This window comes from Aotus nancymaae, unplaced genomic scaffold (assembly GCF_030222135.1).
Source record: "Aotus nancymaae isolate 86718 unplaced genomic scaffold, 86718_ANA_hifiasm-v0.15.2.pri h1tg000032l_0, whole genome shotgun sequence".
NCBI lineage: Eukaryota > Metazoa > Chordata > Mammalia > Primates > Aotidae > Aotus > Aotus nancymaae.
Window position 1 is genome coordinate 14080558 of NW_026988445.1, and position 23496 is coordinate 14104053.

Genomic DNA, 23496 nt, shown 5'->3' on the forward strand with positions numbered 1-23496 from the left:
CATGGTTAGATGTGACAGTAAAGTGTAGAATTACATGGACATATGCAGATAACTGAAAGCTTTTACTATGTATGACTTTTTTTTGCTTAACAGCTGAATAAGTCCATTTGGAGAAAATTCAACTAAAATTATATTCTTCTCGAGAAAATGTTTTATTGATGTTATACCAAATGTGCCATTTATATGTTCACACCCCCAGTCACCAGGCATCTTTGCTGATTCACACCAATAGTAGTACTAGGATTAGAAATAAGATGCTGCAATATTCACAACCCAGGTGAAGTTAGTTAATTTGGGAATATTAGTTTGAAAACTAATTTCTGATATAAATGGTCTGGATTTGATTTCTTAAAGTTTATAAACAGATTTATATACATTTATTTGGAAGATTTATCTACTCTTTATTGATTTTTCCATTTAATTACTGAATGATTTTAGTGTCTGAGGCAGGAAAATGGGCCACAGAATGTTCTGCAAATCACACACCCCTAAAGGACAGATACAGAGGTGGTGTGTAGGGTGAGCTGTCTGGTTACGGCTGAACAGGAAGCATGCAGCCTCCCTAAAGGCCCCAACCTTTTTCAGACCTGGAGGATGAGATGCTAGGGCTGACAAAGGTCCAGAGGAGGGAAAAATATTTTAATATTCTTTATAAATCCTAGAGCAGGCAAGCTACATAAGCCATGATATTTACATGTCTTTTAACATGCACAATGCTCTTCTCCATTTGTTGACATAATCTCAGCCTCATGGAAGGATCTTCTGAGGCAAATGGTCTGGATTTGATTTCTTATAGTTTATAAACAGATTTTTATATATTTACTTGTAAGATTCATCTACTCCTTATTGATTTTTCTTTCATAGCTACAAAAATGATGGTAATCTTACTAGGCTTTGTCAGTAAGTCTCTCCTTCATTGCCTGCTCCTGAGGGTGTGCCATAAAGGCAGCATGGCAGCTATGAGCACAGGCTATGGAGAGGGACTTGGCCCACTTACATCTGTGCTATGCAGTTGACTGACAGCAGGGCTCAGGCTCGCTAAACTTTGAGTCCTAGTTCTCTAAGCTGTATTATGGAGATAATAACTGCCTCCTGGGGCTTGTCTCAGGATGAAGCTAATTACACTAGTAAAAAGAAAGCATGTAGCCCAGTCTCACTATGTGCCTTTCCTCTGTTCTAGTAACAACTTCATATAGCCATCTGTAATATCACTTTCAAACTTCCTTTTAGTCACATCGAAACAGCAATTCTGGCCAGGCATGGTGGCTCATGCCTGTAATCCCAGCATTTTGGAAGGCCGAGGTGGGCGGATCACGAGGTCAGGAGTTTGAGATCAGCTTGGTCAATATGGTGAAACCCCTCTCCACTAAACATACAAAAAATTAGCTGGGTGTGGTGGTATGAGTCTGTAGTCCCAGCTACTCAGGAGGCTGAGGCAGGAGAATCGCTTGAACCCGGGAGGCAGAGGTTGCAGTGAGCTAAGATCACACCACTGCACTCTGGCCTATGCAACAGAGCGTGGCTCCATCTCAACAACAACAACAATAGCAATTCTGCTTGGTGGTGCGGGGGACCACAAATTTTACATGTGTTAAACAAGATCTTAACTCCATAATGAAAATGCAATGAAAGAAAATCACACATTAAAAGCAGTAAAAAATTCATTTTGTGACTTTTCCAAAGGATCAATTTGTTAAGTAAAGCCAAATAGTCGAACTCCAAGTTAAAGTATAACATGCAACTTTCCTTTGAAAAGAGATGCTCTCGGCCGGGCACGGTGGCTCACGCCTGTAATCCCAGCAGTTTGGGAGGCCGAGGCGGGTGGATCACGAGGTCAAGAGATCGAGACCATCCTGGTCAACACGGTGAAACCCCGTCTCTACTAAAAGTACAAAAAATTAGCTGGGCATGGTGGCGCGTGCCTGTAATCCCAGTTACTCAGGAGGCTGAGGCAGGAGAATTGCCTGAACCCGGGAGGCGGAAGTTGCGGTGAGCCGAGATGGCGCCATTGCACTCCAGCCTGGGTAACAAGAGCGAAACTCCGTCTCAAAAAAAAAAAAGAAAAGAAAAGAGATGCTTTCTTCATATAATGCTATAGGCTACCATTATTATAGGGCAATCCTTTATCTTTTCTACACTATCAGAAAAATCACATAGGTAGTCACAGTCACTAATACATAAGAAAACATGACTAGAAGATACATTTATTAACCTGGTGTTCTCTAGGTGCTAACTAGCTCATTAAAATTGTTTGCTTTTTAAAATTATTATAAAAGTAATACTCATGAACTGTAGAATACATAATAAGGAAATCACAAGAGACCAAAAAAGTTACCTGTGAATTCACCAGATACTATGAACAATTTGATGTGTTTGCTGCCTATCTTTTCTTCCAACATAATTTCTTTAAAAGAGTTGATACTGTATCATGCTGTTTTCAAATGCAAAAGAACACCAAGCTAACTAGTATATTTTTTAAAAATGTTACAACTGTTTGCCTCATTTTACTGTTTCAAAAACACAATCTTTTCTCATCATTTTGGGCTCAGGAAAAATTACTCTTTCTTCTAATAGCTTCACATAGAGAATACCTTAGAGAAATGTATCCAAATACCTGCCATACGTTGATAAACTGTTTGTGGTATGACTTATGTTTATTCATGACTTATGTTTAATGTTAATAGAAATCTATCTTACCTAAATGGTTTTACAAGTTTCAGCAAGATAAAAGGCCTAAATGCTTAAATTACATTTTACATATTTTACTAAATGTACTCATACTTGCCCTTTAAACACAGAAACCCTGGGGAACACTGCTGGCAGGCACACCTCATCTACACTTACCACTTCAGGGTCCTCAGCTTTTGGGGTGACAGTTTAGTTTGTCCTGGTTATTTAGTAAGCACATGGTTCCCTAGCCTCAGTTCTTTAGTAATCTTGTAATTTCTTATATTGACTGCTATTACAACAACACTAAACTCTCCAGCACCTAATATTATAGTTAGGTACTGAAAGATATTTGCTGAATAAATAAATGGAAAGTGAATAGATATATCTGCAATCCCAATTTTTTGAATATTGAGATTAATTCAGTTGGCAATGTAATTTCAAAATATGATCCTTTCTGTAAAACAGTGTTTCAGTTAATATTGAAGTTACAGACCTGTGTGTTTTAAAGACACAAGGTAACATTTTATGCAAATGCTTAAAAGATGATGGTCTTCTTTGCTATAATATTGCATAGGTTAAATAATTTAGCATAGAATACAATGAAATGAGCACAAATACTTAAGGCTTCTGAGGTTAAAAGAAACAAGCAATAAATAAATGTACTAATGTGGCTAAAAAACATTTTTCAGTTATAATAAAAGTCTAGAACTGGAACCTGAGGTTATGGCAAAACAACTAAAAAAGGGCCAAACTAGCACTCAGGAAAACATGCATTAACACCACTTGAAAAACTCCAAAGCATACATTTTGAAGAATCACACATACTGAAAGTTGGCAACTAGCTGGTCCTAAATTTAACCGCTGCCATCTATATGCCATCTATACGAATTTGGTTTATCTACCAAATTTGCAAAGTCCATGTAATTCTTAGCACATTATTTAAAGCAAATGCTTTCGTTTTTCTCTAAGAAAATAAAAAAATTAAAAGGGAAACAGTCAATGCTAGCAATTCAACAGTCACATATACAGGAGCAACCCCGTAAGACACAAGCAACGTGTGAACAATACAGCAAAGAAAAGCTCAAAGGAGATGGGAATATCAGTTTCAAGTTGTACATTTTGTTGTTGTTTTTCTGTAAAGCTTAAGATATGTTGATGCTGTCCTTTCCTATTAAAAAAAACCTACCCTAGAATAAATAGCAAAAATTAAGGCTATAAAATATACCTGTAACTTAGTAACACCATAGGCTGAAGTAATAAAGGAATGAAAAAAAAAGTTTTGTTAAAAAAAAAGTTTATCATTCAGTCAGCTAGAGTTAAATAAACTTCACTATAAAGTGACAAGAAACCTAAGCCTCTAGTCCTTTCAAGGTACAAATATGCCTAAGATTAGGGTAAGACTTTCATTTGATGGTACAGTATTTCTAGTTATAGATGACTAACTAAAACAACATTTCCATAGTCTTTTATATGAAAGTTATTATCATTTTTTTGAGACAGAGTCTTGCTCTATTGCCTAAGCTGGAATGCAGTGGTGCAATCACGGCTCTCTGTAACTTCAACCTCCCAGGTGCAAGTGATCTCCTCGCCTCAGCCTCCCAAGTAGCTGGGACCACAGACCACATGCCACCACTTCCAGCTAATTATTTATTTATTTATTTGTAGAAATGGGGTCTCAGTATGGTTTCCCAGGCTTGTCTCAAACTCCTAGGCTCAAGTGATCCTCTTGCCTCAGCCTCCCAAAGTGCTGGGATTACATGTGTGAGCCACTATACCCAGTGAAAAGTTCCTGATTAACATATACAAAATTCCTCTGGAATCGACTCGCTGCAGTCTAAGAAAACTAAGGCTTATTTTATCATGGTTACTTTGATTTTTGTCAGGTAAGATATTTAAGTGATACAATAATTTAAATGTTAACAACATTTAAAACATTATAATTTAGAATAATTTTACAATACAAACAACAAAAAATAAACTTCCCATCCTATAGGTAATTTTCGAATTGGAAAATTACTACATATATAAATACAAAAATTGATCTACTATTGTTCTAAGTTAGTGGACACTATGAGAAGTGGTTTGCATGATACAATTAAAATATTTTATTACCTGCAAAACTTTAGAAAATGTTCCCTTGAAGTTACTGTTAATGGTATATGAATATTCAGCTTTAATAGCCACCAGCTCTCCACCCTACTGCAAAGCCACTGGTAGCAAAGATGCAAGCTGAATGGAAGGGATCAACAGCAGCTGCCACAGTCCTTCAGAACGCAGTATCCTTTTTAAATTTTCCTATCTTTCTTTAGTTTTCTTACCTTGGATCCTGGTTGGAATTACATGCATTTCAGTAACTCAAAGATTAGTAAAATCTGACTTATTTTTGGAATTTTTGTTACTCATTAATTTTTTTACTTTGGAGATTTTTAAGCTTTTCAAAAAGGGGTTTATTGTACATAGGTCTGTGGACAGGCTCTACTACAGACTTTAACCTCACTAAATATAAAACATTTCACTGACTTGAACTGGTTATAGGGTAAGAAGCTAAGAAATTCAGAAATTCTGGGAGCCCTTTTCCTATCTGTTTTAACAGAATAGAGATCTATTTCTTATGATGGGAAAGTCTTTTACTAAACATAGACAAATCTTTAATACTGTTTCAAAAATAAAAATTGAAATATTCCCTATTCCTCTATCTTCTTCCTCAAAAGAAGAAACAAAATAGAAATGGGAAAGAAAGAAGAGGAAGATAAACAGAGGAAGAGGAAGAGTAGCAGTTTGGCAGAAGAGAAATAGGCCAAAGGAAAAGGTTCACAAGATGGCACCATCTCAGCGGTGTTATTTGTTAAGGCAAGCAAAAGGAAATCCATACATGGTTAGTAAAAGTTAACACCTGACTCAGCTGTTCATACCCTCAGAGTCATAAAGCTTGGTGTACCAGGGACAGAGCGCAGAGACGGGGAATATTCAGGGTTTATGGAATCAGGAGAGAGAAATTTTTCAGCAGAATTAACAGTCATGTGATAGATGTGTTCAAAGTTGATCGGAGAGGAGATCAGACCGGAGTGATGATGAGGGGATGGATAAGGGAAACCTGGCTATCAAAAACAAAAAAAAAAATGAAAAAAGGCAATAAGGTGATGAAAATGGATTCACATTTCACACAACATGCACATAGAACAAATGAAACAGTATCTTATATCAGAGCTGAATCCTTAATGAAATACTTTTAGGCCTTAGAAAGTTAAATTTTGTAATACTCTTGCCAGTTACTTAAATAGCTGATTTGCAAAAGAACATTCTCTTTATAAAATTATTCTTTTATTAATATAGTTAAGTAAGGAGAAATTGGACTTTCAGAGATACAAGACTTTCAGAGTTTAGTTCAGTATTTTCTTATGCAACACAATCAAAATATGGCAAAAATCTACAAAAAACATTAAGGATAGAAAAAGCAAGAAACAAGCAAGAAAATGAACAAGTGAACCTACAACAGCTTCTAAATAGATGTGTTATGAAACTGTTTCTTTAGAAATCTAAAACCATGTAAAACCATTCCCTGATACTGTGTTTGGTTTTACTGATTTTATTTTCTTTTAACAGTTAACCACGGAATATACTAATTATTGGTTTACCTTTGAGCAGCCCAAGTTTATCTCCATTTAGACACCCCAAAATAACATGTTTGTTTTTTAATAAGGTAAAAATCTTCCCTTCAATGTTCAGGTATATTTTTAAAAAATGAAATAATATCAAAGATAGAGAAAAAAGCTTTTGAATTCAAGGACTAACTTTAGAGATAAAATAACTACTTCTGAATATTCAGGAACTATTATCACTCAGTAGCCAGTCACCTTCTCTAATGGGAATTTTCAAGGTTCAGTTCTTGAAGAACAGTTATGTTTCCTGAAAACATGATCCCTTATTAGAGGCAGAGGGTGAATAACGTGTTGGAAAGAATGCTAACTGAATCCAGCATGGCATTCATGTTCCCATAAGCTGAGATGAACCTGCTTTGTAAAAACATCTCATAAATTACCTAGGCTTAAAAGAAATGCTCCTATGTAAAATCTTGTTTTTATACTAGATATGAATAAAATCAGTACTTTCTGAGGTTGTACCAATGTACATGAAACTTTAAGAAGCAAAATTACCTCTTAAAACTCCAGGATGTCATTGAGCTAGAAAATATATTTTTATTAACAATTTTAGTAATGGATAAAAAGCTAGGAGAAATGAAATATGCTAAGAATAAATCTTCTAGAGGTAAAGTATTATTCTTGCATTGAAATTAGATAAAAATTTGTTGTTTATTACAAATAGCAACCACATATTAAAAACAATAAAATATTTTAAAAATTAAAGAAACATGCCATCTTATATTAATTGCTTATATTGACTTGGCTCACTTAGATACAAATAAAGTTTTGCATCTGATATAGGAAATAATAAAATGACTCCCTTAGCCTCACTGCCCCTTCCATATTCAAAAAGCAAGCAATCCTGTTTAAAGATCATCTGGTACAAAAGAAACAGAATTAAATTTCTAAAGACATACAATAAACTTTCTAAGCTTATAAGTATTTCAAAGGAAAGCAATACTGATTTGAATAAATTAAAACATAAAAATGTCTGAGACATATCTTCTTTGACTAGATGACAACATGTGGCTTTGGTATTTAAGAACTCATATATGTTAACATTAGATAAATTTAACCCATCTTTATTTTATGAGACAGTTCATAATAATTATATTTCAATGGAAAGAACATATTAACATCTGAGAATATGTCAAAATATCACAAGCTTTTCAACAGATACATACACAGGTAACAGGCATACATATTATTTTCAGACATGCATATTATTGTTATTTACTAGTGTCTACTCTGAGATAAAGATGGTTCTGGGCACATAGTAAGTTCTCAATAAATGTCTGTTAGATAATTAAATGGATGCCTATAAAAAGCCCCAAAGTTATATGTCCTTTGGTAGTAAAATAGAAAAAAGTCATGTGAAAATAAAATCTGGTTGTGAGGAACAGGAATTCAGACACATAAAATCTTTGATGCAAACTACATGTACAGATGAAGAAACAGGTTTCAGAAATTTACACCAACTTCTTGTCCTGGAAATACAAAAGCACTTACATGATAAGAAAACATTAAAGGAAGGAAAGACACATTAAACACTAGATTGCAAAGAGAAGGCAAAAAGTCACTTGTGTTAATGCCAAAAAGAACTATTATAATGTGTTAACAATATCTTCCCTTGTTTTGCTTATCAATAAAGACTAGACCCTATTTTGAACATAAAATAAGATACAGATTTTTTCTTTTTCTTTTTTCTCTCTTTTTTAAGTAGAAGGAAGAGGGAAGAAAAAGCAGAGTAAGGAGGGATCTCTGATATAAAAGTTCTTATAATGTTTGAAATCTGACATTTGGGCATCAAGGTGCACAGTCTTATTGGATATGAAAGTCTGAAAGAACTCTGGAACATTAACAAACTGATTTTTTACCTGATAGCAGAAGGATACCAAGCAGAGCAACATTTTGTTAAACACTGTAATATGTGGGCTACAACAGAATGTCTACAAAAATTTTCTATAATACTTCTAGCTACATTGTTGGAATATATGAGATAAAAACATTCTGTTTAAAATGAAACACAAGTGTAAGAAATTTTAATTTTAAAAGAATATCTATTAAAACTTTGTAACTACTGAAATAATTTTATATTTGCTGATGTTTTGCTTTGCAACTTATGTATTTGAAACCTGTATCCTGTTATCCCTACATAATGCTAACTATATATTATGTACTGAAAAAAAACTACTAACTCAATTTAAAAAGTTTAATTAAAATAGGACATAGCATTTGACTTATCAAATATAAGTCATAAATATATTCACATTTCAACTGTTTATCACAGTTTAAAAAATTCTTTAAGGTGTTTTGTGCCTGACATCCCACCTTCCATAAGGAAAAACAATAGGCTTTGGACTCTATAGTTATATTATGTTTACTTCTGAGGCTGAAGGAAAACCAGACTTAGGACTTTAAGCAAATGTTCCTAATGGAAAAAGAATGGAGAGAAATCTGAGATCTCACTCCCAGGAAAAAGTTGAAAAAAAAAAAAGTAGCTTTTAAATATGACAAAAAAGTACAACAGTTTTAATATTTAGTGTGCTTGACCTGAATTTAAAAAAATTACTATATCAAGATTAGCTGTAATCTAGTTTTTGCAGTTTATATTTACTCAGCACAGCTAACTAATCCTATTCCAAAAATATAAGTGATTAATGAGATTGATTTGAACTACATTAAGTATATTACTGTGAATATAAAATAATAATATCTTGATATTATTGGTAATGGTAATAAGAATGTCACATTCATTCCTAAGCAAGCAGAGCCAACTGATGAACTGAGATATTTACACTGAAGAACTCAAGACTTGAATGTAGATTTTTTTCTTCCCATGAAATAAATGCAAATTTCCCTTTAAAAAGTATTTTTTTTTTAATTTAAAAGAACTTGACTATACAGTGAAACAAATTATCAATTAGTGATAGATATTTATATCTTCTATCACTATAGTGTTGATAATGTGGTTAACTAAGATTTCCTTAGAGAGCAATTGGGTCAAGATTCACAAATCATCTCCCAAGTTGCCAGGAAATATAAATTATACTTAAAATTCTGTGCAAAATTTAGTAACTATCACTACCAATCAAAAGTGTCATTTTAAAGTTTTAATAGTATGCTGAGACAACTATGGTACTGAAATGTACAGAGCCTGGCCAATTCCACTAATATTCTTAATTTAAACATGACAAGTCTGAGAGCCTAATCTTCATATTGTTAAAACACAATAGTTCTCCAATGCTGTACTTATTTTCTTTTTCTGAGATAGGGTCTTGCTCTGTCGCCCAATGCAAAGGCAATCATAGCTCCCTGCAGTCTCAATCTCCTGGGCTCAAGTAATCCTCCCACCTCAGGCTCCTGAGAAACTAGGACTACAGGCATGCATCACCATGCCCAGCTAATGTTTTGATAGAAATGGATCTTGGCTGGGTGCAGTAGCTCACACCTGTAATCCCAGCATTTTGGGAGGCGGAGACAGGTGGATCACGAGGTCAGGAGTTCAAGACCAGCCGGACCAACATGATGAAACCCTGTCTTTACTAAAAATACAAGAATTAGCCGGGTGTAGTGTTGGGTGCCTGTAATCCCAGCTACTCAGGAGGCTGTGGCAGGAGAATCTCTTGAACCTGGGAGGCGGATGTTGCAGTGAGCCGAGATCATGCTGTTGCACTCTAGCCTGGGTGACAAAGCGAGAGTCCATCTCAAAAAATAAAAAAAGAAATGGGGTCTTGCTATGTTGCCTGGGCTAGTCTTGAACTCCTGGCCTCAAGCAAACCTCATGCCTTGGCCTCCTAAAGTGCTGGGATTACAGGCATGAGCCGCCACACCTGGCCTATGTTATATTTTTTTCATGTACAACTGACCAGGTGACATGTTGTAAATGGGCAAAGGAAAAAGATTTAGTTCCACAATTATCAGAGTGATGTGACCACTAATGATGAAGCTAATGTGGTTCTCTTAGGGTTGGGGGTAGGGAAGAGTAGGCCAAATAACTGTACTGATTTGCTAAAACGTAGTGAAATTTTAGTGAGTTGGTAACCACATTCCAAACTTGGTATAGAACCTCTCCAAATCTGATAGTTTCTTCCACCAACAATAGTAAATCTAGGCATGGGAGAAATTCTCCAATATGGAGCTAAATAAGAACTTGATTTGTTTGGCTCTGACGTCAAAATTTTGTGTTTTGTTCATCAGGTATGTCATCATACATATTAGACATATTGTGGTATACTGAGAGAAACATTTCCTCATTACATTCACATATCCTTTGAAGTCTATGTATATATTTAAGCCTACATATTTACATTCCCCTCCTACTGGTCCTTTTTTACATTCACTCTTAATTCCTCTTACCATGGGAAGGTCTTTCAGGATCTGTATTCCATCTCCAGGACCCATGTGTGCTATGTGGTTAAAATTAGTTGGATTAGAAATTAATTTATTTCTCATTTCTGGATCTCGTAGCATCTCCCTATAACACAAAGCATCTGCTTAGACACTTTTCCCAAATTTACGTAATTTATAAAAAAAATTAAGCATACTTAATATTCTTAATAAAAACTGTTAAATCACATTAATAAGAATAAAATTAGAGTAACAGAATATACTCAATTAAAAATTTACTTCCTAAGAATGTTTTGTTTTAAATTTTAAATAAAGGATCTTATGATTTTAGGTGGAAAAGTAGAGAGGGTCCTTTTAAAGACTTAAGACGTCAAAGAAGCTCTACTCTATTTTACATATAATTGTGAACATTTTATGTGTGTCTTTAAAATTGATTAACAACACTTCAGAAATGATTTTATATGTAACTGTAAATACTACACTCCTACTTCTGTTTGCTCATGAAGAGAGTAGTCTGAACTTCTTAGACATACAGGAAACTTGTATGCACAGCTATGATCTGTGCTTATATTGTAGAAGAGGTACACAATACAAAAATATGACTATTCCATATACATACGGAAGTGAATAAAAGTAAGGTCCTTAATCTGGTACATACTCACAACTTTGAGAATATTAATTAAAATGATACTGAGAAGTTACATTCATTATTGGTTTTTGACACCACAGATGAATGAGATTTTCAGACACCCAATTTTCCTTCCAGATCAAATATAGTATCATCACCAAGTAGCCCTTCAGATGGTACAAGCATGCATGGATGATAGTACAGGTTAAGTATCTACCTCCTCTGCTGCATCCTTTCCTCTTCTGGAACTCTGAAGGAATAACGCCGCTTATTGTTAATATTTCTAACCATTTGTTTCCGACTATTATCTGATGTTTCAGGAACTACTAGTTCATCCCCTTCTGTTAAAAAAAAAATACAAACAATAATGATGTTCTTTAAACTGCTAAAATGCTTTTTATCTATTAGTCTCCAAGACAGTACAAACATTTATTACTAATACAAGTATACGCAATTCTGGTTTTAAAATGTTGTGTTGATAATCACAGTAAGATTTAACCTATGTAAACAGATAATATGCTGAAAGTAAACATAGCTTACAAAATATACTTTCACTTTTACTTGACTATAAACATAGTGTGACATAATTTTACTTGAAGAAAACTGTAGTTGTCTTGGTGTCCTGTCACTCTGCTCAGTCAAGCCACCCCGGTATCTCAATACTGTATTTTCTCTCCCTCTAGGTATTGATTTCAATTTAAAGAACTACTCTTGTTACCCTAAACAGTAATCAGGCATAAATGGTAAGCTATTTGTGTAAATAACAACTACAACTATCTTTATATAATAAAAAAATTTCCTTTGCAAGTTTCAATCCATGAGATACGGAGTAAAAAGGAGCTGTGCTCCCACTACTCTTCCTTTACAAAACATAAGAATCTGTCGCTTATAAAATACAGGCAGAGTAGGGTTACGGTAATTCTTAAGGGCCTAGGATTTTTTTGAATGGTAAATGAGCACTAGCTTCAACTTTAAGCTATAACTACATTAATCTCAACAAGAGTCAGCCTGTTCTTTGAAGCCAGGCATTGACTTCTCTCTAGCTATGAAAGCCCTAGATGGCATCTTCTTCCTATAGAAGTCTGTTTCATCTAAACTGAATATGTATTGTTCATGTAGCCACCTTCATCAATTATCTTAGCTATGTCTTCTGGATAAATTGCCGCAGCTTATACATCAGCATTTGCTGTTTCACCTTGCACTCTTACGTTACAGAAATGGCTTCTTTCCTTAAATCATATGAGCCAAACTCTGCTAGCTTCAGACTTTTCTACTGCAGCTTCCTGATTGCTCTCAGCTTTTATAGAATTGGAGAGAGAGCTTTGCTCTGGATTAGGCTTTGGCTTAAGGGAATGTTGTGGCTGACAGTCTATCCAGATCACTAAAACTTTCTCCCCAACACCAATGAGGTTGTTTACTTTCTTATCATTTGTGTGTTCTCTGTAGTAGCACTTTTAATTTCTTTCAAGAACTTTTCCTTCACACTCATGACTTGGCTAACTGGTGCAAGAAGCCTCGCTTGCAGCCTATTTTGACTTTCAACATGCTTTCCTCATTAAGTTTAGTCATTTCTAGCTTTTGATTTAAAGTAAGAGATGTGCGACTCTTCTTTTCAGTTGAACACTTAGAGTCTATTGTAGGGTTATTAATTGGCCTAATTTCACTTCTGTTGGTTCTAAGGGAATAGGGAGGCCCAAAGAGAGGGAGGGAGACCAGGGAACAGCTGCTTGATGGAAAAGTCAGAACACACACATTAATCAATTAAGTTTGACATCTTATATGGGCATGGTGTGTGGCACCCCAAAACAATTACAGTAACCTCAAATTTGGATCACTGATCACAGATCACCATAATAGATAGAACAATAGTGAAAAAATTTTAAATACTCCAATAATTATCAAAATGTGAAAGAGACATGAAGTCAACACATGCTTTTGGAAAAGTGGCACCGATGGACTTCCTGGAGGCAGGGTTGCCATAAACCTGCGATTTGTAAAAAATATAGTATCTGTGGAGCATGATAAAGTGGCGCACAATAAAATGAGGTATGCCTGTATAAAACTAAGTACGGGTCTTGGAAGTGAAGAATCTAAAGCTTACATTTCATTAACTTCATGAGATATCCATCTCTGAATGAGAATCACTTCTAAAACCTGATTATCCTTCCCTAAGTCATAATGGAATATCCTCTTAGCATAGACTTCTGCTGTTTCACCAGCCTGTTCACCAAGAAACCTCTGGTTCCAAGAGAATGTACCAAGGCACTGAACCAGAAATCAAGCAATTTTGTGTACTCCAGTACTTATAACACAAAAACAAACCAACAAAATAAAACCAAACAAACAAAAATAATTACACACACAAAAAACTTCTGATGGATCTTTTTGATAGTAGAAAAGACAAATTTATTGGAGGACTATGGGGTAGGTGGGATAAAAGCATTAAGATAATAATTTCACTACCCCAAAATAATGGGTCTAAAAGTTTTAATGTGTTTTCTTGAGGCCAATAATTTTGCTTACATTTAAGTCTACTTAAATTATTCTAAATACAGGCTGGGTGTGATGGCTTAGGCCTATAATCCCAGTACTTTGGGAGGCTGAGATGGGTGGATCATTTGAGGTCAGGAATTCAAGACCAGCCTGGCTAACATGGTGAAACTGCATCTCCACTAAAAATAAAAAAACATTAGCTGGGTATGGTGTCGCACACCTATAATCCTAGCTACTTGGAAAGCTGAGGTGGGAGGATCACTTGAATCCGGGAGGCAGAGGTTGAGCCAGACTGTGTCACTGCACTACAGCCTGGGGAACAGAGTGAGACTCCATCTCAAAAAAAAAAAAAATTATTTTAAATACATAATGTGCTGTTAAGTACCTTTGCTAATGGACCTGCCACAAGAGATCAGAAATTTACAAATATTTCTGTTCTACAGAAATTTGCTGCTGTGACATGAAAATGACTTTATTATATAGAAGAGGGCACTATAATAATATTTGTTAAAAGTGAGATTTTAACTATTTGGACACACTCTGGCAAACAACATTTAATTCTAGATGGAGTCTCCCTGCAATTTTATGTGTGGTATATAATGACATGAGTGGCAGTCTCACCTCAATATTTTGGTCACTGCCCAAATATCCTCCCTCCTCTCTGTAACACTCTGGCTCTCCATTCCCTCTCCTGATTCTGGGCACTGCCATGTTTCTCCTCTCTTTCCTGCATCTTTCTATGCTGACATCACCACTTCCGAAGTGCTAGGCCCTGTACACTGGCAGGAGACATGTTCCTGAAGACAAATTCTTCAACTCTAGGTGAGTGTTTATAATTTTAATGTTACAAATTTTGGTTAGGTTCTACAATATTGGAAATACAGAAGATATAATCAGCTACACTTTCTCTACTTACTCAGGTACTCCACAGAAAAATAACAAAATTCGTCAATCAAATACAGAATGACTTAAACAGAATGACTTTTGGCTCAGTAATTTATTTTAATATATTAAGACCATGATAGTGGCCAACATCACAGACTTGGAGTAAGATACACCTGTGATGAAATCTGAACTTGGGCACTCATTATTCATGTGACCTTGAGCAGTCAGCTTAGAAATAATATTTCCAATGAAGCTATCCCTATGAATATATATATTTTTTCTTACCTGCCATCTTGTTTTTGAAATATATTAATCTAATGGTCTCCAATCCTAAAAGATTTAATGATCCTTCATTGTTTAAAGGTCGAACCTAAAATTAAAAAGACACAATTAGTATTTCAACAAAACCTTTAAAAATTAAATCATAAAACTTTTGTTGTGCTTATAAAACACAACTTATTAAGATTTCTCATTTATCTACTTCAAAATACGGTCCTCTCAAAAAAAGCAACTGAGAATCAATTCCAGTCAATAATTCTGATTGGAAAGGTATAATACGATCTAATTTAAACAAACAAACTTACAAAGATAACATTTTAAAGAAAGTCTATCCTAGGCGAATGAATAAATAAGTAGAAATACATTTAAACCTCAGACTTTTTAAAGCAATGAATGACCTAATAGTTATACTAAGAAGATATCAACAGAGCTGATTTATGAATTTTTACTATTAAAAACTGAATACATACATATGATGGAGATGGAAGGGTAGATCACTGGGGAAAGGAGGGACTGCCAGTAAATAGTGATTGAGAAACTGGTTATATGGAACCAATAAAATCAAATCTCTACTTCACACCATACACGAAAGCATCAATTCCAAATGGATTAAGAACATAAATGTAAACAGGTTAAGCTTTACAATGTTTGGAAGTTGAACATACACATTTCAAAAAGATTTTTTTTAAAAAGTAAAATGTTTGGAGGAGAACAGAATGTATCTTATGACCTTAAAGTAGGAAAAAGTTGCTTAAACAAGAGAAAAAAGACAAATGTAAAGGATAAGAAAGATATATTTAACTACATTAAAATTAGTAACTTCTGTTTATAAATAGGTCACAAAGAAGAAAAAGATTTACATATCCATTATTAACCAGTAACCATAATGTATAAAGAATTCCAATAAATAAGAAAACTATGGCCAATCCAATAGCAAAATGAGCAAAAACCATGACCAGGCATCTCATGGAAGAGGAAATATAAATGATGAATAAACATACATGAGACTTTCAACTACACAGTTAATTAGGGACATGCAAATTGAAATTTCAATTTACTTTGTAACCATTTACAAAACCTATGAATTGTGACAATGGAAAGTACTAGCATGTGAATCAGAATTCCTTTATGCTGTTGATGGGAGTATCAGTTGGTACAAATACTTTGGAAAATAATACGACACTATCTCATAGAAAGCTGAATAACTGAACTCCCTATGTCCTATCAGTTCTGCTTCTAGGTATATGACTTAAACTCCTAGAAACATACTCCAAAAAACATGCAGGAAAATCACAATTGGAAAAGCTAGTAAATAATTCAATGTCTACCAATCACAGAATAAACAGTGATAAGTTCACCCAACAGAATATTTTATAGTATTGAAAAGCTATAAACTATGGTATATGTAACAACATGAATGATTGAAACTCAGTGGATGAGTAAAGAAAGCAAGATAGAAAATGACTATATATTGTAACATTTTTATAAAGTTCAAAACTAAGCAAAACTGAAAGATACATTGTTTAAGAATACTTAAATATGCAAATATTCTGTATTTTAAGAAAAGCAAAGCAATGATAAGCACAACGTGATGCAGTTTGCAGTTATATAAGTGATGTTCTGATTCTCAGGTTAGGAGGTAGGTTCATGAGTGATCAGTTTATTACTATGCTTCACAAAGGCCATCTATATATTCTTTCACATATATTGCAAAAATTACATGACAAAAATAAAAAACAGGGCTGGGCATAGTGGCTCATGCCTGTAATCCCAGGACTTTGGGAGGTCAAGGTGGGTGGATCATTTGAGTTCACAAGTTTGAGACTAACCTGTTCAACATGGTAAAACTCTATCTCTACTAAACACACAAAAATGAGCAGGGTGTGGTGGTGTACACCTGTAGTCCCAACTACTCGGGGGGCAGAGGTGGGAGTATCGCTTGAACCCAGGAGGTGAAGGCTGCAGTGAGCTGAAATTGTGCCACTGTGCTCCAACCTGGATGACAAAGTGAGATCTCAAAAAAAAAAAAAAAAAAAAAAAAAAAAAAAATCACCTATTCTCTAAACCCTGCCCCCCGATTAATCATACATGCTAAATATATACCACATCGATCTATTTAAAACTACTGCTCTTCATTTTTGCAAACTAGCAGGTCTATACTTGTAAAAATTCTCTTTGTTATGGAAACATAGGATTATATATTAAGAAAAATAGTATGTTTTATTAGGAAAATATGAAACCTTTGTTTTTCAATCATAAGACATTTAAAGAATTTTGGTTCCAAGTTTAATCAATTTCTAGCCTGTGAAATCTGTCTTCGCAGGATTAAACACTGGGTAAATAACAGTTATATTCATAAAAATGATGTATTACTTCAGACCTCCTTAATCCAAACGTGGAAGATAACAATGACATTTTATTTTAGGTTGTAGGATATATTCTAGTTGTTCATAATAATAACAATCATACTTTGCATAAACCAAATATAGTAAGATTAGTATGGTTTTAGATATGCATAAGGAAATTAACCAACTTGATTTTTTTCTATTTTCTTACTCTTAGCTAAGTCCCAAACTGCCAATTACAGATGCCAGAAAATGCTGAGTTAATTTAAAAAAAATTACTATGTAGTAATTTAGTGTTTTCACTTACACTCAGTTGGCTTAGCTCATATTTTAATGTTAAATTACCTTTTTGAGAGGAAGAGTCTGAATCCATTCCATGGAGTTCACATCAAAGATATCAACTGCATTTTCACTGTACACCGAGAGATATGGTGCGTTGTAACCTGGGAGAAGGAAAGGAGGGGACAGTTTGCGGATGACTTTTAACTATTAAACCCCAAACATTTTGAAAGGTTTACACTAAATAACTGTAGAGTGGAATCTCACCCAAATCCTATGTGGCTATCATTTAGTAGCCACATCAAAACATTTCTGAAGCAAACAGAACATATATTACAAATGAAGAACTGACATACCATAGTCCAGATCATATAGCCATTATAATATAGAAGGATTCTGTAAACACCAGGGGTATACTATTTCCTTGCCCAACATGAGTTCTATAAAGGAATTTCATTATATTTACAGTATTTGATTCCTAAAGTAATTAAGTTACTGACATCGTATCAAATTTAGAAAGCAGAGAAATCTTCAGGTAAATGTTCTAGTCCCAGTTAAGAATGTATAATAAAGCACCGTAGCACAGTTACATGAATAGGGTAGATGCTTAATATATAGTTACTGAAGAACAGAAAAACACACACCACATGTTCTCACTCACATGGACACAGGGAGGGGAACATCACACACTGGGGCCTGTGGGGTGGGGGCCTAGGGGAGGAATAACAGGGGGTGGGGAGACTGGGGAGGGATAGCATTAGGAGAATACCTAATGTAGATGACAGGGCAATGAATGCAGCAAACCACCATCATGGCACATGTATAACTATGTTAACAAACCTGCACGATTTGCACATGTACCCTAGAACTTAAAGTATAATAAATTAAAAAAAAAAATCCAAAAAAAGTCAACTTAATATTTATGAAAAAAACATATAGGCCGGGCGCGGTGGCTCAAGCTTGTAATCCCAGCACTTTGGGAGGCCGAGGCGGGTGGATCACGAGGTCAAGAGATCAAGACCATCCTGGTCAACACGGTGAAACCCCATCTCCACTAAAAATACAAAAATTAGCTGGGCACGGTGGCGCGTGCCTGTAATCCCAGCTACTCGAGAGGCTGAGGCAGGAGAATTGCCTGAACCCAGGAGGTGGAGGTTGCGGTGAGCAGAGATCGCGCCATTGTACTCCAGCCTGGGTAACAAGAGCGAAACTCCGTCTCAAAATAAATAAATAAATAAATAAATAAAATTAAAAAAATATATAAATCACTCCTTCTCCTATCTTGTTTCAATTGAAGAGCTTTCACTCCTCCTGCCCTCAAGTAATCCTTGCACCTGTCTTCTGAATTTTGTCCTCTCTGGCCTTGGGGGTCTTACTCTATTTCCCATATAGACAACTTTTCCAGGTAGTTCCCTAAGGGATTTTCCCTTCAACATTTTAACATGCTCACGTATTTTTCATTAAAAACAAAACAGTTTGGATGAAATACTTCTCCTATGTGCTTCTACAGAACTCTGCACTTCTGCTATCATAACACTTACACTCCACTGCAACTACTTGCTTTATCACGAATCTTTTCCACTGCACCCCATGCTCTGTGGGGTAAGACTCTATTTTACTCATTGCTGTAACTCATACTCAATGGCACATACTCAATAATAACTGGATTATTATTCAATAACCAAAGTATTCTCTAATTAAAAGTATTCAATAAGGCTGTGTGGTGATTCAAGCCTGTAATCTCAGTGCTTTCAGAGGCCAAGCTGGGAGGACTGCTTGAGGCCAAGAATTCGAGACCAGCCTGAACAACTAATGAGACCATCTCTACAAAAATAAAAATAAAAACATGGCCGGCACAGTGGCTCACGCCTGTAATCTCAGCACTTTGGGAGGTTGAGGCAGGAGGATCACGAGGTCAGGAGTTCAAAACCAGCCTGGCCAAGATGGTGAAACCCCATCTCTACTAAAAATACAAAAAAGTAGCCGGGCATGGTGGCATGCACCTGCAATCCCAGCTACTTGGGAGGCTGAGGCAGAGAATTGCTTAAAGCCGGTAGGCGGAGGTTGCAGTGAGCCGAGATCGTGCCACTGCACTCCAGCCTGGCAACAGAGTGAGACTCTGTCTCAAAATAAATAAATAAATAAAAATAAAAACATAAGCTGGGCATGGTGGTGTGCACCTGTTGTCCCAGCTACTCGGGAGGCTGAAGCAGGAGGACTGCTTCAGCCCAGGAGTTGGAGACTGCAGTGGGCTATGATGATACCACTGTACTCTAACCTGGGTGAAAGAGCAACAGACTCCATCTCTCACACACAAAAAAAGTATTTAATAATTTATTATGTCTTAATATTTCTTGAAGGGGCAAAATAAGCAATTATAAGTATCCACCCATCTAGATAAAAATGGAAAACTGAAACACCTCTTGTAGATGGTACATCATATCTTAATATACCTGATCAAATAATTCACTTAGTAACTACTTCTCCAGAGTAAGTTCTGTGAGACACTGATGCTTACAAGCACCATATTTTGGGGGACCATGAGATAACAGTTGATTCAGGATTATTTCAAAATATGACATAGGGTAAAAAATCCATCATAGTGAAATATTCCACAGAAAGATGTTTAATTTAAATTAAGTTCATGTTAATGCTGGCCCTGTTTGCCTAGGCCTAACTACACATGGTTTTTATATAAACAACATAATCAATACTGAGGAACAGCATTAAGAATGACTTTTTCAAAAACTGTTATTAATAATGACAACATTTGTGAGATGAAGTGGAAGGGAAAGGAAGGAAAGAGACATAAAGATAAGACAGCCATAAGAAAGAGAATCTTACAACAAGAGGAAGGATTTGCTGGCCACATCAATTCCTGTTGTCTAGATCTTCGGCCCTGGCAGTCAGTGTATATCCCAATGCTGTTAAAACACAGCAGATATTCTTTACTGGAGATCTCAACTGCGCAGATAGCATCCATTGGTTGATGTGCAATAAATGATAGTGTATGGTCATTTGAATGGAGCATACTGTATGGACTTCCTTCTCCATTCAAGGGGTATCTTAGAAATCCTGACTGGAATCCCACACAGAGTTGTTCACTGAAGATTGCCATCCACTGGACATTATACGGGACTTGAATTTCCTTAAATTTTCTGTGACGGGTCTTGCTCTGAAATAGTTCATAACACAGGACCTGCCTTTTCATAGCCACACACAGGCATGTGAGAGCTCCATGGCGCACCTTTCCAGATGCTATGGTTTGACACCCTTTAGTTTCTGCCAGCTTGTAAAAATCAGTCTCTCGCCCATCCAAAGCTGACATAGGAAAAAGTCGTACATGACGATTTCGTCCTGAGATCACAGCAACAAGCTGATCATTTGGAATGAGTTCAATCTGATGAATCTTCTTATTGTCACCAACTCTAATAATTTCTAAACACAGAAAGAATAATAAATCGAATGAAAAATAGTTTTAATGGTTAATCATATCCAAATTATACTCAAAAGGATATAAGTCAACTTACAGATGCACACACAGAAGAATAAGAATCAGAAGTCAAAGGGAAAACAAAAGATAATCAAACCCACCATAAGATAATTTAACTCACCTATAGTACGTATTGAGTCCTGAGATTTCTGGCAGCCAAGTCAAACCTCAAAGGATTCTTGTGTAAAAGTATGCCAAATTTTCAAGGAAAACTTTTTTATTGGCACTAAATTCTAGGGAATGTCACCATGGAATTCCCATTTTTAAAAACAGAGAACTCATTTTTCAGAAGGTATTTATATGGGTAACAATGCATTGTCTAAAACGTATTGTTTTCCCATGATCTAAGTTGATATAAAGATAAAACTTAGAATATTGCATTTATGAATACCAAGTTATATTGGTCTCTCTTTATTTCACCCAACATTTAGTTTTTCCCTAGAAGAAAAACCTCCAAATAAATACATTTTAATAGCTGTTGCCTCTTCCGATACTAATAGAACAATGGGAAAATCAAGTTGTACTTTTTTTTCATGTTCCATCTTTAGAAATGCAATCTCGGCTGGGCGTGATGGCTCATGCCTGTCATCCCAGCACTCTGGGAGGCCGAGCCGGGTGGTTCACCTGAGGTCGAAACCAGTCTGACCAACATGGAGAAACCCCGTCTCTACTAAAAATACAAAATTAGCCGGGAATGGTGGCACATGCCTGTAATCCCAACTACTCAGGAGGCTGAGGCAGGAGAATTGCTTGAACCTGGGAGGTGGAGGTTGCAGTGAGCCAAGATGGTGCTACTGCACTCCACCCTGGGCAACAAGAGTGAAACTCCATCTCAAAAAGAAAAAAAAGAAAAAAAAGAAAAAAAAAGAAATGCAATGTGAGTTCATACAGAACTGTTAAATAAAATGATACAAGAAGACAATGCACATTTGAAGTTTTAAACCTCAGGAGGATTACAGAAATTTAAAACTAATCTTTTAATTTATAAACATATCAACTTAGGTCTGGAAAATTTTAATCACGGGGTAAGTATGAGCAAATTCTGCTCTTTGTAGAATTTAGAATCTAGAGTTTAAATTTTTTTATTTTTTTATTGCATTTTAGGTTTTGGGGTACATGTGAAGAACATGCAAGATTGCTGCATAGGTACACATGTGGCAGTGTGATTTGCTGCCTTCCTCCCATTCACCTATATTTGGCATTTCTCCCTGTGCTATCTCTCTCCAACTCCCCACCCACCGCTGTCCCTCCTCTATTTCCCCCCAACAGACCCCAGTGTGTAGTGCTCCCCTCCCTGTGCCCTTGTGTTCTCATTGTTCAACACCCGCCTATGAGTGAGAACATGCGGTGTTTGATATTCTGTTCTTGTGTCAGTTTGCTGAGAATGATGGTTTCCAGGTTCATCCATGTCCCTACAAAGGACGCAAACTCATCGTTTTTGATGGCTGCATAATATTCCATGGTGTATATATGCCACATTTTCCCTGTCCAGTCTATCACCGATGGGCATTTGGGTTGGTTCCAGGTCTTTGCTATTGTAAACTGTGCTGCAATGAACATTTGTGTGCATGTGTCCTTATAGTAGAAAGATTTATAATCCTTTGGATATATACCCAGTAATGGGATTGCTGGGTCAAATGGAATTTCTATTTCTAGGTCCTTGAGGAATCACCACACTGTCTTCCACAATGGTTGAACTAATTTACACTCCCAACAACAGTGTAAAAGTGTTCCTATTTCTCCACATCCTCTCCAGCATCTGTTGTCTCCAGATTTTTTAATGATCGCCATTCTAACTGGCGTGAGATGGTATCTCAATGTAGTTTTGATTTGCATTTCTCTAAAAACCAGTGATGGTGAGCATTTTTTCATATGTTTGTTGGCCTTATGTATGTCTTCTTTTGTAAAGTGTCTGTTCATAAACTTTGCCCACTTTTCAATGGGCTTGTTTTTTTCTTGTAAATCTGTTTTAGTTCTTTGTAAATTCTGGATATCAGCCCTTTGTCAGATGGGTAAACTGCAAAAAGTTTAAATTGTTTTAACATATGATTTAAAGTTACTTCAAAAAAAAAAAGAGTTTTCTCTTACCATCTTTGGTGACATGTACAACAAATAACCCTTCTTCATTTCCCAAAGCAATCCTTTCATGATCTATGTAAGACATGAATATGAAAGATTTTTATTAGGAAAAAAACATGTAATGCTAATAAAACAGATGATAAGAACATTTGGTGCAAAAAATGGAAATAAATAAATTACAATAACAGTTTACACTATTTCTTTTCAGATTATACTGGTAAATCTCTCATGTCTTCTAAAATAGAATAATTATTAAAAAGTAATCCATATGAATACCTACAAAAAGAAGTAAATGTTTGTTTAATAAATGATGAAACAAAATGAAAAACCTAAGTTGTTAGTACCCTAGGTCTA

The 23496-nt window shown here is 35.5% G+C and overlaps 1 protein-coding gene across 21 annotated transcripts in view; it reads right to left on the reverse strand.

Moving 5' to 3' along the window:
* Positions 1-23496, reverse strand: part of CDC42BPA (CDC42 binding protein kinase alpha) — a 331128-nt gene that overhangs the window by 17006 nt on the left and 290626 nt on the right. For 14 of the 21 annotated variants that reach the window (XM_012459835.3, XM_012459836.3, XM_012459830.3 and 11 more), the window contains 7 exons: positions 23152-23214; positions 20415-21008; positions 17637-17734; positions 14953-15037; positions 11507-11630; positions 10671-10788; positions 5583-5768 (listed from right to left, as the gene is read on the reverse strand). In XM_012459835.3, the coding sequence (XP_012315258.1) occupies positions 5583-5768; positions 10671-10788; positions 11507-11630; positions 14953-15037; positions 17637-17734; positions 20415-21008; positions 23152-23214 (1268 nt within the window). Of the gene's footprint in view, positions 1-5582; positions 5769-6858; positions 7799-10670; positions 10789-11506; positions 11631-14952; positions 15038-17636; positions 17735-20414; positions 21009-23151; positions 23215-23496 lie in introns of those variants that run through there. The other 7 variants (XM_012459841.3, XM_012459840.3, XM_012459839.3 and 4 more) reach the window with 2 other exon arrangements.